Source organism: Belonocnema kinseyi, chromosome 10 (assembly GCF_010883055.1).
Source record: "Belonocnema kinseyi isolate 2016_QV_RU_SX_M_011 chromosome 10, B_treatae_v1, whole genome shotgun sequence".
In the NCBI taxonomy this organism is placed as follows: domain Eukaryota; kingdom Metazoa; phylum Arthropoda; class Insecta; order Hymenoptera; family Cynipidae; genus Belonocnema; species Belonocnema kinseyi.
Window position 1 is genome coordinate 32,140,038 of NC_046666.1, and position 16,880 is coordinate 32,156,917.

The following is a 16,880-nucleotide window of genomic DNA, read 5'->3' on the forward strand; positions in this document are numbered from 1 at the left end:
TATTAATTTAGTGTCTTCTCATCAATAAAAGTAAAGTATGTGACAAAAGCAATTATAACCGCGCGACATCGTATCCCATATGTGACGGCACAAAATTGCATTAGCTATAAATTAAAACCTAATTTTTTCATATGCTTTAATTATTACAAAATACGCTGTAAGTGCTTAATTTCTGTTAAAGATTTTAATCGATTTCCGCCAAAACTGTATTTTCATCATTATTCTTCTAAATCGTTTTTTAAAACAAAAAGTGCATCAAATCGATATTTTTCTTAACATAGAAGTCTGTTTTATGTAAAAAAAACTAATATGAAAATAAAAAAAATACGGCTGTTATTTTTAATTCTCACCACATCTCGCACAGCCACCGTACCCCACTCTCCCCTACTTCGCGGATACACCCGAAGGGTAACAGCGGGTATCCACCACATAAATATCCATCTTTGAGTGAATTATTATTTTCTTGTTAAGTTATTCGATTTATGCACGTAAAACGTGTGGACTGATTATATAATTAATTAATTAATCATTGATATTTAATTTTTCGTAACATTCGGTGTGATGCAACCTGACGTGCAACATTGTACGGTGGGTTGCAGCGTACCCGTTCCGTTCGCAAGGTCCGCTAGGGACAGCAGGTAAATTTGTTGGTGTCTTGTGTGTGTTTAAAGTGCTTTCTACCTTTGTCACTTACTTTTAATATTTATTAAAATTAGCAACAAGAAAGCGATTTCAATTGTGTAATTATTAGTTTTAAAAATATTGTTAAAAGCAAGATGGGTACCCAGGTACTCCGCCTGTGCAACAGCGTGGATAAATTTGGATGTGCACACAAGGGTTAATAAAACTAGTTTTTCAAAAAAATCATCACTAAACAGAAATCTTTCGCCAATGAGAATAGCTTGTGCTATACCAAAAATTAATTCTGGTTTCACGCTTCATGACGCAGAAAATGTTGCAGAAAATCTTCTGTATTTTTTTTCTTCTAATTTTAAAAATACAAGAAGATTTTCTAAAGGCCTCACTTTTTTATTTTAGTTTTTATCAGATAGTAATTTTTAATTTAAATTATGGCACTGACTTTTCTCAAAATTGTAATTTTTCGTGCATATGTTGTCCGAATTCAAATTTTTGTTTTCATATTATTGTTTGACATAAAAAATTAAAAAGACGCTCCCACAGGTTCTATCAAAAAAACTAAATATCACTAAAATTAGAGCACAATCCATTTTCCGTGATTTTTTTCATTTTTTACAAATTTTTTAAAAATTATTTCAAGGTCCGGGTAGGTATCCCAGGTGAAAAAGTTACTTATATATATTATATCTAGTGGGTAAAACCATTATATTTTTCATTTGTTGTGTGAACTATTCTACGTAAAACAATTTAAAAATACCAGTATTATGTCCACGATATATAAATTATATGTAACTTTTTCTCCTCAGATCGTAAAAAAGGCGATTTTCCAAATCTGCAATAAAAACGCATCGGAATGAGCCGACATATGTCTAAAAGGTTCTAGTTTTGACCCCATGAAAAAAGGTTACATACTATTTTATTGAGAATTTGAGTTTTAAACATGTATTGAACTACATCTGATGGCAGCAAATAGAGGGCGAATTCGTTTTTACCATAAAAAAAGACTTCGACAATGATATGTAGCATTGTAGCATTCAACGTTTAAATTTTCAACGAGAGATGATTTTTTAACTAAAATGATGAATCTTCAAGGAGAATAGTTAAAATTTTAGTTCAAAAATTAATTTTTAAACAATAAACTTTGATTTTTGAATAAAATAGTTAAATTTTTAACAAAGGAGATGAATTCTCAACGAAAAGTGTAATAGTTGATATTTTAGCTACAACATTTTTTATTTTAAATCCAAAACAGTTGAAGCCAAACCAATTTAGATTAATTTTCAATGATAAACATGAATTTGTAACCAAAAAGATAAATTTTGTAGCAAAAAATAAGAATTTTGAACCATTAATGGAATTTTCAGCGAAATTATATGGATTTTTAACAAATTAGTTCAACATTTAATCAAATAGTGGAATTTTTAAACAAACAGATTAAGAGACCAATTTTTTACAAACTACATGAGTTTTCGTCCAAATATCTGAATTAATTAATTAATTATAATGAATTATAATGAATTATAATTAATTATAATTAATTAATTTTAATAATCAATTAATTTTCTACCAAATCACATGAACTTTCAGACAAATAGTTCAATGTTAACGTAAGATGATTAATTTTCTACCAAACACGATGCATTTTTAACAAGATGCATAAGTTTTTAACTGAGAAAGAAATATTCCTCCCGAAAATGAAATACAGCCCACCTTCTCAATAGTGCCGTGAACAGGCTTGTGGGGAAATAACTTTTCTCGGAAAGAGGTTCCCACACCACTACTGTCACGCTATCTGACGCGCTATAATCAGGGAAGCCCTTTCTCAATAGTACCGCGTTGGCATTTCAATGCCTCTTTCATGAGTAAAAGTGTAAATTCTTATACTCTTCGCACGGCATTACTGAGAAAGTCGTATCCGCTTTTCGGGCGAGGAGGAGAAAGTGCAAGCGTAGGGCTAGAGCCCGAGTTTGGATTAGGATTAACAGCACTATTGAGAGCGGCATTATTGATCAGGTTGACTGTAGGTAAATTTCCAGTTAAAAAATTATTTTTTAAATAAAGAATTGATTTTTTAAGAAGATGGTTATATTTTCAACTAAAATCCGGAATCTTCAATAAAAAACTTAACTTTTAATGAATTAGTTGAACTTTTAACAAAAAGTATTTGAACTTTCAACTAAAAAATATAAATTCTCAAGAACAAAAATGGAAACGGTAGTTCTTTAGTAGAAAAGACAAAAAGCGAATTTTCAACAATATAGATCAATTTTCTGCCAAAATAGTTGAATTTTTAACCAAAAATCATGAATTTTCGACGAAGAAGTTTCATTTTCCACCGAAAGACACAAGCTTTAAACAAAATACATGAATATTTAATTAGGAAAGATTAATTTTTAACCAAAAATGGAATAGTTAGATTTTCATTTAAAGAAATTAAGTTCCAACCTTTTTGATCACACTGGATTACAAGTAGATTTTACTTGGATTACCTGAATTACTTTTAATTATCTAGATTACAAGTGGAGAAGAATAGAGGAAGTATACGGGGGAGAATTAGGGGATATTATGGGAAATGAGAATAAAGTAGGGGAAGTCATGAGGAACTAGTGAGGCGAAGTGGGAAAAGTGAGTGAAAGTGAGGGGGAATGATTAGAAGTGAAGGTGAGTACTTGGGGGAAAGTGAGGTCTTGGGAACAAAATTAAGGAAAAGGGAGTATTAGCTAGGTAAGTATGGGAAGTAGAAGTTGGAATAGTGAGTCTAATTTAAAAAATTACTCTTCTTGTTCCAAAAGAAGGAGAATAGAGACAACAAAAATACATAATTGGGAAGGCTTCATCGTTTCATCTGAGACAAGTAATCCCACGTGACCCCGTTAAAACTGTTCGAGTTAAAATTTCGTCTCATTCCTTTTCTCTATTCTATTGGGCATACGTTTGAGACAAGAATATTGTGCGTGCAAGTAGAGAACGTTGGAAATGAAAATGAAAATACTTTCATCGAAAGAATTGCGTAGCCGAGCCGGTTCTACCATATTCGGAAGTAGACATTAAGGCTCTGCTCTACTTTTTGCAACTAACCAAATAAATAATTTGAGAATTCATTCCATTTAAAATTCTTTCTTAAATAGAGACATTAAAATAATGAGGCACCCATCCTCACAACAAAGTTTCACTTTAAAAAACAGACTAAAGTTTGTATCCTAGAAATTATGTTTCGGGGATGCCTCCTGAGTATTTTTATCGAATATGACAAAGATCTTTGGATCCCCTTTTAAAACAAGAACTTGATATTTGTTGTTCTTTAAACCATTTATGTATTTTTTTTTTAAACAACTCGTAATATTTAAAGTTTTCTGTGATAAAAAATTCTAATTTTACATGCAAAAAATTTCCAATGTGATTATTATTGATTGACTTCCCCCTTCTTTTTACATTTTGAAAAATATGTCAAAGAGAACAGATTTGTTTAATTCTATTTTTTTGGTGAATTTGATGAAAAACTTTTTGAATGAAAAAAAAATTTCATAAATTCCCAAACAGTTTTTAAAAAATGTTCTAAACTGAATATTTCTGAAGTAAGAACGTCTTAAAGAGATTTGGCAGTAAAAAAAAACGTTAAATCTTTTCCAAAAAAGTAGAATTTAAAAAAAAATGAGGTCTTTCACACATTTTTTAAAACTCTAAGAGCGAGGGGAAAGTCAATCAATATTAATCACTTACAAACTTTTTTTGGACGCAATATTAAAAGTTTTTATCCGAGAAAACTTTGAATATTTCTTGTTCCTTTCGAAAAAAAATTACCTAAATCGATCAAAAAAGAACAAATATCGAGGTATTTCAAAAGGGGTCTAACCATTTTTTTATAATCCGTAAAAATACTCAAGAGGCATCTCCAAAATATATTTTCTAGGCCCTAGAAAATATATTTTGGGGGTTTCCCCCGAGTATTTTGACCGAGTATAAAAAATGGTACAAACTTTAGCCTGCTCTTTTAAGTGAAACCTGGTTCTAAGGAAATGTGAAGGGGACCCATCAAGTGAAAAGTTTTTTAGATTCACGCGTCTACTCCAGAGTAGTGTAGTAAGTGGTGACAATAACTGTTTCTGAAAAGTTACGTTACATTTCAGTAATGGATAGAAAATGAATCTCTTTTAGTCGAGGATTCACCTATTTTGTTTAAAATTCGTATTTTTGGCCGAATTCAACTGTGATTGATTTCAAATTAATTTTTTTCGGTTGAAATACAGAATATCAATTATTATATTTTTCGTTGAAAATTCATCTGTGTTGGTGGAAAATTGAAATACTTGCTTAAAAATTCATGTTTTTTGATAAAAATTCGACTATTTTGTTAGACAGTTACACTATTTAATCGAAAACTAACTTTGTTGTTGAAAATTGATATTTTCGGTTCGAAAATGCGACTGTTTTGTAGAAAATTCGTTATTTTTACTTGAGAAAATTGAACCTTTTTTTACTTCAATTGTTGTTTATTTCACATTAAAATCTTTTTTGGTTAAAATAATATTAACTATGATATTTTTCATTGAGCATTTATCTATTTTTGTTAAATATTCATGTATTTTGTGAAAATTTCACCTATTTTGTTTGAAACTTCAAATGGTTTGTTGAAAAAGAACGAAAAATTTTGTTGAAAATTCAGCTCTTTTGTTCAAACGTGTTCTTTTTGGTTCGAAAACTTATCTCTTAAAAAAGAATCCTGTAGAGAATTCAGCTATTTTTATTTAAAATTCGTCTTTTTGGTTCGAAATGATATTTTTCGTTGAAAAGTTTTGATAAAAATTCATCCTTTTGTCCTAAAAATTCAACTATTTTCTTTAAAAGTGTTCTTTTTTGTTTGATAATTCATTTCTTCCAGTAAAAAAATGTCAACTTTTTTGGTTAAAAATACAATTTTTTGGTTGAAAAATGGTGTTGAAAAATGTTTATTGGTTGGAAATTCAACTCTTCGGTTGAAAATTTACATTTTAAGTTGAAAATCTAACTAGTTTGTTAAAAGTAATCTATTTTGTTAAAAGTGCAATATTTTTACATGAAATTTAGGATTTTAAAGCGTTTCGAATTGAATCATAAATTTTACTTAAAATGTTAGGAATTTAAAGAGTTTTAAATTGAATCATACAAAAGATGTTTTGTTCACAATTGTAAACATTTTAGGCCCTGATACCTAAAATTGTTATCTGAATTTCAGAATAAAGTTCAATGATTTTAATCAAACTATTTGTAAAGTATAATAATTTTGAGTATTCTTTTCTACCGTAATGAAAATAGTATTGTAAACTATTTTATCAGCCGGTAGTTATGATTTGCATATTATATCGTGAAACGGGGGAAATTGAATTGCTAGAATTCTCTCAATTTGAATTTTATTTCAAATATAGATTGTTGTTCACTTGCCGAAATATATTGTGTTTTTTTATTTACTCTAACTATAATGCCTATTTTCTTTTGAATCCATTTTTTCTGAACTATCATCTTACTTATTTTGATTCCCAAATTATAAAATTAAGGAAGTGAAAAAAGTCATCTTTCAGGTAACTTTGAAGTTACTTTATCTAGTAACCACATCTAGTTACGGATACAATTAACGTAACTGTAACTAGTTGCTCCAAAAAAAGTAACTTTCCCAATTCTGGTCTAACTTACCTAGAAAACCTGAAATTGTCAGGAAATTTTCAGATACCTGGAAAAACATGAAAATAACAGAAACTTTTTTTTTAAGTTGTAAAATTTGTTCGAGAGCGTGCCTGTTGTTTTTTATTTGAAATATTGATTAAAAAACAATGTTTCTTCATTCATAAAATCAGGTTAATATTCAATCGGAGAAAAAGTTATGTTAAAACTAAAGTCTCGGCCTCTTGCATATTTTTTTTAATCTCGTAATTATTTGTTTTACAAAAGGAAAATTGTTTGTTTGGTAGATTAGATGAAGTTTGTCGCAAATGAATTTTCGCTATAAAAAAACTCTTTCACAGAAAAACAAAAATCCGCTTCACCTTAAATTTAAGAGAAAATTCCATTTATGTCAAGTGACATCCTTGCGTTTACAGGGAAGTTTCTCTAAATTTTACTGTAATTAAATTTCTGGTTGATAATTAGTTTTTTTTGTAAATTAATTTTTGTACTGAAAATATAACAATTTAATTTTTTGGTTCAAAATTGATCTTTTTTCGTAGAAATTGCGTCCTTTTTGCTATAAAAGCAGTTACATTTTCAACAAAATAGTTCTATTTTAAGCAAAAGTCTCAATATTCTACTAAAACAATGAAATGTCAAAAAAATAAATGAATTTTCAACTAAGAAAGAGAAACTCTCACCAGAACCGAAATAGTTAGAAAAGTAATTTTTGTTGACCACAACTGTTTTTTTATTGAAAAATAAAATATTTCTTGGTTAACAAGCTACTATTAAATTTTTCTTTGGAAAATCATTTTTTTGTTTTTAAAATTCAAGAACTTGGATGCAAGTTAAACTTTTTGTTAAAAATTGGTTTTTGGTTGTTAAAGTTTCATCATTTTTGTTTGAAGTTCTTCTCTTTCTTTGAAAACATAATTAATTTGTTGAAAATTGTATTGTTTTTGGTTAAAAAATAATTTTTGCTGAAAATTGAACTGTTGCAGTTGCAAATTTATCAATTTTGTTGAAAATTAATTTTGTTGATTGAAAATGGAACTATTACAGTTACAAATTTAACTATTTTGTTGAAAATCAATTTTTCTAACTGAAATGTAATGTATAACGTTTCTGGTTGAAAATCTATCTCATTCAGTTAAAAATTCAACTATTTGGTTTAAAATTTGTTTAAATTTTTGGTTAAAACTGAATTTTTTCAAACAAAAATTAAAATTTTTTATGTTTGCATAGAAATTTACGATTTTTAGTTGAAAATTAAACTATTTAGTTGAAAATGTATGCATTCTGTTGAAAAATCGAGTTTCTTTGGTAGGAACTTCATCTTTTTGGTTGAAAATTCAACTATTTGGTTCAAAATTATATATATTGTTGAAAATGCTACATTTGTACTTAAAATATTAGAAATTTAAAGCGTTGTAAATTGAATGTAACATATAGTAGGCCTACCCACATGAAGTTTACTTGAAAGAATATATTTCTGTATTTCGTGAAAAATATAGATAATAATCCGCGTATTTTCCCTTAAATAATTAATATAAATTATTATATAAAATTTTGTTTTAATTATTATTCAAATTCATGGACTTCAAAGTCCTGAAATGTAATTTTTCATAGCTTTCTATATTAAACATGTTAACGCATTTAGACATTTAGAAGGACTGAAAAAATTACATTTTTTACATAAAACTCGCAAAACTGTATACATATTCTGAGTCAGTTGTGTAACAAAATCGAAGTACAATAAAAAATTACACCTAGAAAAATCTTGAAATACTTGGAAAAACCGGGAATTGACACGGTACCTTTCTCTAGGATTTGATCATTCAACATTGTGTTCAAATGTGTAAAAAAATCCAGATATCATTTAATTTAAAGTGCAATAAAATAAAATCCTTAAAATTACAAAGCACTGATTTTTTAATACTTGCAGAATTGAATTTCATTGCCATAAACTCTGTGTTTGATTTGCAAGCCTTTGGCGAATATTGCACGCTGATCAAATTTATTTCAAGCATTTAAGCTCATTCGATGCAGAAAATATTCACTGGCTCAATGACTAAAAATCGATTACATGAAAATCAAACGCCTGGAACTACAAAATCGGGTATCACATTCCCACTCTCCCCATTTATCATAATCTCCTTTCTCCTTCTTTTCCACCATTTTAATTTGTATTGTAATAAGATGTTAATTTTTCTATTTATTTAATTTCATTATTTTTTATATTTATTATCATGAAATCAATTAAGCTAAGGGATTTTAATTATCAACAATTACACAGAATTGATCTCAGATCTCAATAATTAGACTCAAGAGAATAAGATGAGTTTTTTATGAACCTTTGATACGAATGAAACTTTTTAACTATTGACTATCCTAAAGAGGAGAACATTTGTGCTCGAAACGTCGACAAACAATAAAGGATCTTCAACAACATTCAGATTGTTTTCTTTGGTCTGAAGTATGTCAAATAAACATCATCTTTTTATTATATAAAGCATTTTAATTTTAATAATTTCATTTAGTTTTAAAGAATTTTAATCTCAAATTTAAATCGAAACGCTTGAGATTCCTAATATTTCAAGCAAAAGTATTACATTTTCAACAAAATAGATGCATTTTTAACCTAATAGTTGAATTTTCAATGAAAAAGATGAATTCTCAACGAAAAATGTTTAGGCTAATATTTCACCTAAAAAATACTTTAATTTTAATTTACATACATTAGAATTCATGAAAAAAGTAGAAATCTACAAGAATTGGTTCAATTTTGTGCAAAATTATTGATGCCAGAAAGATGAATTTTCTACAAAGTAGTTTGTTTAATTTTCAACCCGTAAAATATGCATTTTCAACCAAGACAATGCATTTGTAACAAAAAGGCGATTCTTCAACAAAATATTTGTTTTTTTAGCTAAAAAAAGGTTTTTCTTTTGAGAAAGTAAAACATTTCCAACCAAATTGTTGGATTTTCAACAGAAAAGTTAATTTTTAACTAATTAGTTGAGTTTTTCGTCAACAAAGGAAATTTTTTTTACCAAATTGTTTGAATGAAAAAAAAAATTACCCAATATTTGCATTTTTAACCAAAGAAGATGACATTTATACCAAATATGCTGAATTTTCTAACGAAGTAGACGACTTTTCAAAATAATAGTGGAATTTTCAACGAAACGAGATATTTCAGTCTAGAAATAAAAAATTCCAACCAAATTGTTGAATTTTCAACCCAAAATTATAAATTTGCAAAAGAAAATTAAATTTTAAACCAGATACTGAAATTAAAAAAAAAGATTTTTCAGTCAAGAAAGAAAAGTAGTTTAGACAAAATTGTTCAATTAAAAAAATGTCAAATAAACAAACAAAAAAATGAAAATAGAGTAAATGGAGAATAGGGAAAACGCTGCGTAAACCCTGCTATAAATAAATAGGATTTTTGATTCTGTTTCAATACTTTTAAAATAAGTAATAAAATACGTAAAATGTCGTAACAGAGGACTGTGTTGGTTGACGTTCTAAAAACAAAAGTTTGGCAATCGGCAATAATGTGAAAAAACTGGCGTATATTAAGACTTTATTTGAAAATATGATTAATTTAGTTGATTGTCATGTGGCATGATTTCACATTCCAGCAAACTGCGGATTTGAAAAAATTGTGATCTTAAGAATTTTGTTATTTTCGTGAATAATATATTTTTACTTTCTGTTTTTTACGCTATAAATTTTTTTAGCCTGGTACTAAACATTTTTTTAAACATCTGAAATCTTGGAAGTCATTTAAACTTCTATGGAAACAATTGAAGCACTAATATTTTTATCTACTGACAAAAATTCAATATAAAAATTCAAACAAGAGCATTTTCAAATTTTGCTGTTTATCTATTTTTAAATCTTTGATCTTCGTGATTTTTTTCTGATGTTTTTTTATCAGCAGAAAGTGCTTACTTGATCAAGAGATTTTTTAACGATAGTTACCCAGAAAATTTTGAACACAAATATCACTAAAAACTCGGTATATAGGTGCTACTGTCAGAGAGAACTTTCATTTAATATTTACGAGATACCTATATGATACAAGAAGTTTTTAATGAAAAGTGAAATTTATTTTTAGTCCCCTTTTTGGCCGAAATTGAACTGCTGAACCGCTACTTTCTACGAAAATTGCATCTATATTCGAAACGGTCACTCCTAAAATGTTCATTATACAACCAGCATGCTTGAAAATCCGGTTAGCCCTAAATTATGCGGAAGGAATTTCCGCTGAAATGCGAACAATGCCCAATTGAATAACCGACTGTTTATCTACTGTCTTTCAGAGTACGTCGCTGGATAGTGGAGGCGGATTCGGTAATACCTATGGACCAGGAACAGGTTCGGTGTCAGTTTCCAGAGTTACTCCCAGACGTTGGCTGTCGCAGACCTCGCAGTCTCAAACCTCGAGACAGCACTCAACTGATGATGGGGTCCGTGGGGGCCATGTGGGTGTTGGAGGGCCAGTTTCGACCTCTTCCTCGAATCACGTCCCCGTCTTGGCCCCTCGAAGAGTCAGTCCAGCCGCAGATTCAGCGGAGATCGCCAATCCGGGAACGGCGACGCGATCAGACAGGTAACTGCCGGAATTTTGAGTCACGTGACTCTCGCGAGCAGGGGCATGAGAGTGAAATGCCATCCTGCTAGTTAACCGGTATCGATGCCACTGAGTATAGAAAGTGACAGGCGACTCCCGATGTTGCTCGAATTCCCAGTGACACCCTTGTGAATGTGTTTCCAACCATAATACGTTCAATTTAGAAAAAAGTCCCTTAGAAATATAAAATACTGAGGCTAATGAAAAAGGACCATGTCCACAAGAAGGTAAAGGATAATTAACGAGGGGGAAAATTGTCTACTAGAGGATTCAGAGATGATAGGATGATTCTTCTCTGAATTATTAGCTGCTCCATTAAACTCCATGCTTTCTCCCTTGAGAATCTTTATTACCAGGTCTATAGCTATATATGTGTGAGGCTAATGATAAATGACAGGAAGACGGGCTCCCAAATCTTATAAATTATAAAGCGCTGCAGTTATGCGCATTCATTGACCTCTGCGTTAGCGGGACGCTGGAAAAAGACGGGTCGATAGTTTCTCCTATGTGGCTACATTGCTCCGTCGACGCCTCTAGGAAGAGGACACAAAATAAAAAAGAAAAACACTAGACTACTTAACATTTGCCTTTCTTCTGCAGCGGAAGTTTCGAAATTAGGGTTTCCAAATCTCTTTACTTGCAAAATTAGAAGTTTATAGTTCGTGAACCAGACCGCAAATCGTTATTTCACTAATCCTCAACCTATAATACAAAGTGTTAATGAACCAAATCCTAAATTCAAAACCCATAAAACCACAAATCCTAACTCGATAACCCTAAATTCCACAAAACCACGAACTTACAAACCTTAAACCTCAAACCTCAAATTTTAAACCGAGCTTGAACGCGTAACCAAAAAAACCTCAATTCGCAAACTTATTATGATCCCACAGGCTCTCCAAATACTCAACCCGCAGACCACTAAACAAATCAAGTAAAAACCCACTACGGTTGTCTAAGAATTATTTTACCAATCCCGCCCCGTAGGATATAAAATGTTAGAAACCAAATATATCGAATCCATTCTAAAACGTATTCTTTAAGCACCATAAACTAAAGTATTCGGATTTATCTCTTAACATCTAATTTGCATCGAAGTACGAAATCGTTTCTCTTACTGAGCCTCCGGGGTAAACTTTAATAGGAAATCTAGCAGCTCCAGTTCACAGAATCTGTACTTAATGTCTTCATTGTTATGGTTTTTAGTAACCTCACAGACAATGCTTGTCAGATAGTGAATGCATCGTAAGTCTCTGCATTGAATTCAATTCTTAGCAAGTAAATTCATCGTGCGTATTCTGACTTCATTGGTCCGCGCTCAGTCAGGCAAGGAAGTTTATCATGTCATTAGGGTTTTCAAGAACCGTTCGATTCCACCTGAGCTACCCTGCGGCGCTTCGCAAGGGGTTTAAGTCTACTATACTCTACTTAAGAGCCAGCTCGTTAAATTAAACTGAGGCGTAAAAGGGTCTCAACAATCTTCCTGCTTGGCTGGACTCCACTTTCAACTGGGTCGTACATTTCCCACTGAAGCATTTAATGTACTCACACTGAAAGTGACATGTGGTATTTAAAACGAGATTTAGTTAATATTAACGTTCCACAGACTTCAGGTTCTCTCTCCTGCTAAATTTAGTCTATCAATGCACTAGCAACAAAACTTCTTCCTCTTATCAATAAAAAAAAACGATCAGTAGAAGGAAATATTCACTTGTCTTGAATAGGTTAGGAAAAATCAATAAAAGGATGCATACAAAGACTGCATTCGCAAAGGTCTTTCCTCTTTTCATAGCTGGTTATTGACATCTTCACAACATTCAGACAAATATATGTATAGCAGAATAGATTGCGGCGTGGGAGAAAAGCAGCCTCCCATTGCATTGCTGTGTATATCTGGATAAAAAGAGAACGACGGTAGCACTACAAGAGGCAGAATCGAATATCGACCATACAAAAAAATAAACATGATCAGATTTCGAACCTTCGTATTACTAAACAAGGCTTTTGAACTTTGTAGAGAAAGGAAGCTTTGACCAGATAATTCTTTTGACTATAAGTTAAAAGCTTACAAAATAATTATAATTATTTTAAATGATCTTCGTTTAGAAGACCAGTATTTTGTCTCGTGGGCGGAGTTCATTGTCCGACATTGAATATTTTATCTTCGGAAATTATCATCCTTATGTAAATCACACCCACAGCTTTCTTATTTTCCGCTTCACTTTCTTGAAAAATAAAAGTAATTTAATTCTTCGTATTATATAATGATATTCCGGATAGAGTGTTGATTAATTTAATTCTAATATATTCAAAACCAACATTTCATGACATTATTCATGATTTAGATTTTAAACATGAATTCCACGTTTTATTTTTCCATTTGTTGACAGAGTCTCCTCAAGGTATAATTTCCTCAAAATTAAATAAAAATTGCACTGCGTAAGACATCTTCGTGAATTATTTAAATTCTTCCTTTGACTGCTTGAAGCTTAGATAGTTCTTTGATCTTCCAACTCCTGTAGGAACTTACTTAACTTCTCTCTCGTTTTTCTATTTGCTCAGGAATAATATCTAGAGAGATTTCTCTTAATTTGGTCGTAAATACTTAACTAGAGAATTATTCTCTTGACATTTGGGGTACAGCTTTTTGTTGTGTTACCTAATATCATGGAAGCTTTAGTGTAGTTAAAATGAAGGAAGTCAATCCCAATAGAAGAAGAAGGTGGAACCGATCGCTTTTTGATTCCAGGGGCCCGAACGTATCGATTCTGCATTTGCGTGGGGCGTCGGATCCGTGGGAAGTCAGTTCTCAGGGTTCGGCGTACAGCGTCAACAGTAGCAGAAGTTTAGCCGGAGGTAGAGGAATGCCCACAACAAACACACGCAGTAACTACAGCCGTGGGAGTTCGATACCCTCCCTTAAGCGACATGACCCCCAGATATCATCAAAACCCATAACGGGAAGCTTAAAACAGCGTCAAGATGCTCCAAGTCAAATACGACGTCGAGACACTGTTGGTACTTACCTATCCGGAACTAGTGCTAATACTGCAGATCATTTTGTCAGTGGAAGCTGCAGCAGAGAATTATCCCCTGTTCGCTGGTGCGATCACGAAGTAGACGGTGTGTATCTAGGAAAATCAGGTTGGGTTCAAGTCCAACAAAGATCACTCGACGACAGGAGGACCAGCTACGCCAACAATATCGGTCCGAGCGTTGGAACTTTACCGATGGCTCGAAGGACCAACGTCAAATTAGCAGATTACCATTGCAGCAAAAGCGAGCCCGGAAAATGTCCAGATTTCTCTCGCCTCGAGTCCCAAAGACCTGACTTCCTGGCCCTTCACGGTCGAGATTACGATCCTCCGAGTAACTGCTCCTCACCCCACGATATCCCCGAATCGTTTTCACCACCTTCTCTAACTCCCATAATCTCTCCCCCTCCCGCCTTTCAAGACGTCGGGAAAAGGTCTTCCTCTAGGCACAATCTTCATACGAACTACGCCAAAGCTCCATTCCTACCACGTTCGAATGCCATTGTGGACAGCGATATTATCAGCCCCCCGCCCTCGCCACCTCCACACAGAAACTGGAGTTCATTGCCGTCTGCTGTCTCGAGGAAATCTACAAATCCTTTAGTCAATAAATCGAGAAAAGCACTGATTGCGAACTCTAGTCAACAGATGCATCAAGAGCAACTGCACCAGAAACAGATGCACCAGCAACAGAAATATCGAATGGCTCAAGCTAAATCCCTGGAAGATCAATCTTCTGCGAGAAGAAGTCAGTTTGCTCAAAGGCATATGGAGTCATCTTCTTCGTCTTCCTCCTCCATGGGTTTTAGAAGTTTAGATAGTTGTGTCAATAGAACGACAATGCCTAGACTAGCAGAAAATACCGATTCTTCAGTGGAAGGATATGATGATGGCGACGAGGACGACCTCAGTTTAATTTCACCTACTGTTGTACCCTTGCATTCTTCGACGGAATCGGTTCGAGCCAACGGGGAAAGGGTTTCCCCTGGAAGTAGACAAAGTAGGCATTACCGAGGACAACAATCTTTGAGAAGATCTCCTGGATCCTCAGAGTCCGGGAAACAAATGTCCTTCAACTCACCTTCATCTTCGTCCTCGACTTCCAGTAGCACTGATCGCCAAGGTCGATCTCCCACACCAAACTTCCGGCGTTCGAATGCGAGGCAGCAAAACTCTAGGACTCTCACTGCTTCTCCTGATTCCCTCCTATCAAGGGTTCGACGTTCTAGGAGTCTTCAACTACCGGAAAAAAAATCTCCAGGATCTTCTGACCCACAACAGACTAATGATCCTCACAGGATCAAAGGCAACAATGAGAGGAGCGGACAGAAGAGACACCCTTTGCCGAACAGTATGTTCTCTTTGGTCCTATTTGTCGTTTTTTGGCATGATTTTTCTTTTCGTTTTTGTTGAAATTGTTGTGGTAGGTTTTTGTTTTTAATAAACCGAATTACTGACTGAATTATTGAAGGGTCCACAAATTGTTGTGACTCCTGTAATCTGCACGTAATTGGTTCAACCTTTCTAAATAGAAAAAAATATTTCTCCCTAATCTGCTTGCTCGTAGAACCCTCCGATTTGTGTTTCCATTTCTCGCTTGGATCGTAACTTGTAAATTTAATCCTCCTATTTCCCAGGAAAAGCACAGTCCACCGAGGATGCCTTGAGTGGGGAATTGTTACGCGAGGCCGAGGTAGTAACAGAATTTCTTTATGGGACTCGTAGCCGTACAGCTGCTAGGAATCTTCTCTCTAGTCGTTTCGAAAGACGAGAAGAGAATGCAGATCAGCGAAGAAACAACCCCAATCCCTACGACGTTTATTTTATCTCCTCAAAGCAACAGCCTCAACCCGTAAAAGCCAACAACACTTCTTTGCAACAACAACAACAAAACCGCAGACCAAGAACATTACAACGTGGTGTTACGACACCTGTTACGAATTCATCAACTAATCATGAATTTTCTATCAGCCCCGAATCCAAAATGCGTTGTAATAGCAGCACTTGCGATTTCTGGCCACATTGTTCTCAAAGAGATACACTCTATTCCCCCAATCAAGGTCCTGTTTTCATGAAAGTATCCCAAAGTTACCCTGCACATCAGAGAATGACCGAAACTGGAAACCAGGCAAATCGCGGTAGCGCCTGTTCTTCTCCAGCTTCCCTTGAAAGAATGGATGATCGGGAAATAAGAGATCGAGAAAACTCGAGAAAGAATCGACAACGGGATGTCAATGGAGGTCCCAAATATCAGGAGCGTCTTCCTAAAGGGGTTTTGAAACACTCCAGGTGGTCTCATGAAACGATCAATGGACACGTGACTAACGCTGATAAGAGAGAATACCGAAAATCAGAATTCGTAAATAGTTTTGATGCTCCTTTGAAGCCAGAGAGAAAGGTTTCCCCTAATCAGATAAAGTGTCTCACTAAATCCCCTAGTGGTGTTGCTATTTCACCTTCGACAACTTCTTCCTCGTCGAGTAGTGATATTTGGGTGACAACTTCTGATAGAACTGCGACAAAGAGTCCTCGAAATGCAAAAAGTTCTGGCGCGTCGACACCGATGGAGGATGCAATGGCTGGGTCCTTGAAGATGCTCGTAGAACCTCCCAGAGATGGAATTCTCTCGAGACCTGGAAGTGCTCCTGCTAAAAGGGAACATTCCCTGCCAGGTGATGTCATCCTAGAACCTCAGCAGAGGTCACTGTCCTTGCCCAAGTCGTTCCTCGCTCACGAAAACACCGAAAGGTAAGTCCCTGATGATGATAGTTTTGGTTTCGTTGATTTTTTGTTTCGTTTTCCTAAAGTTTTACCTTCATATATGCTCGTCATGGTAACATGTAGGAATTTTGAAGTGTCATTAAAAATGGCCCAAAATGAGCCCTGCATAAACTGTATTGCGAATACGAATTTTAGGCTATTGT

General features: G+C 33.4%; 1 protein-coding gene across 1 annotated transcript in view; it reads left to right on the forward strand.

The window, feature by feature from the left end:
• The window catches only part of LOC117182335, a 603,484-nt gene that overhangs the window by 313,225 nt on the left and 273,379 nt on the right, over nt 1-16,880 (forward strand). The window contains exon 6 of the mRNA XM_033375494.1: nt 10,611-10,900. Within this exon, the coding sequence (XP_033231385.1) occupies nt 10,611-10,900 (290 nt within the window). The remainder of the gene's footprint in view (nt 1-10,610; nt 10,901-16,880) is intronic.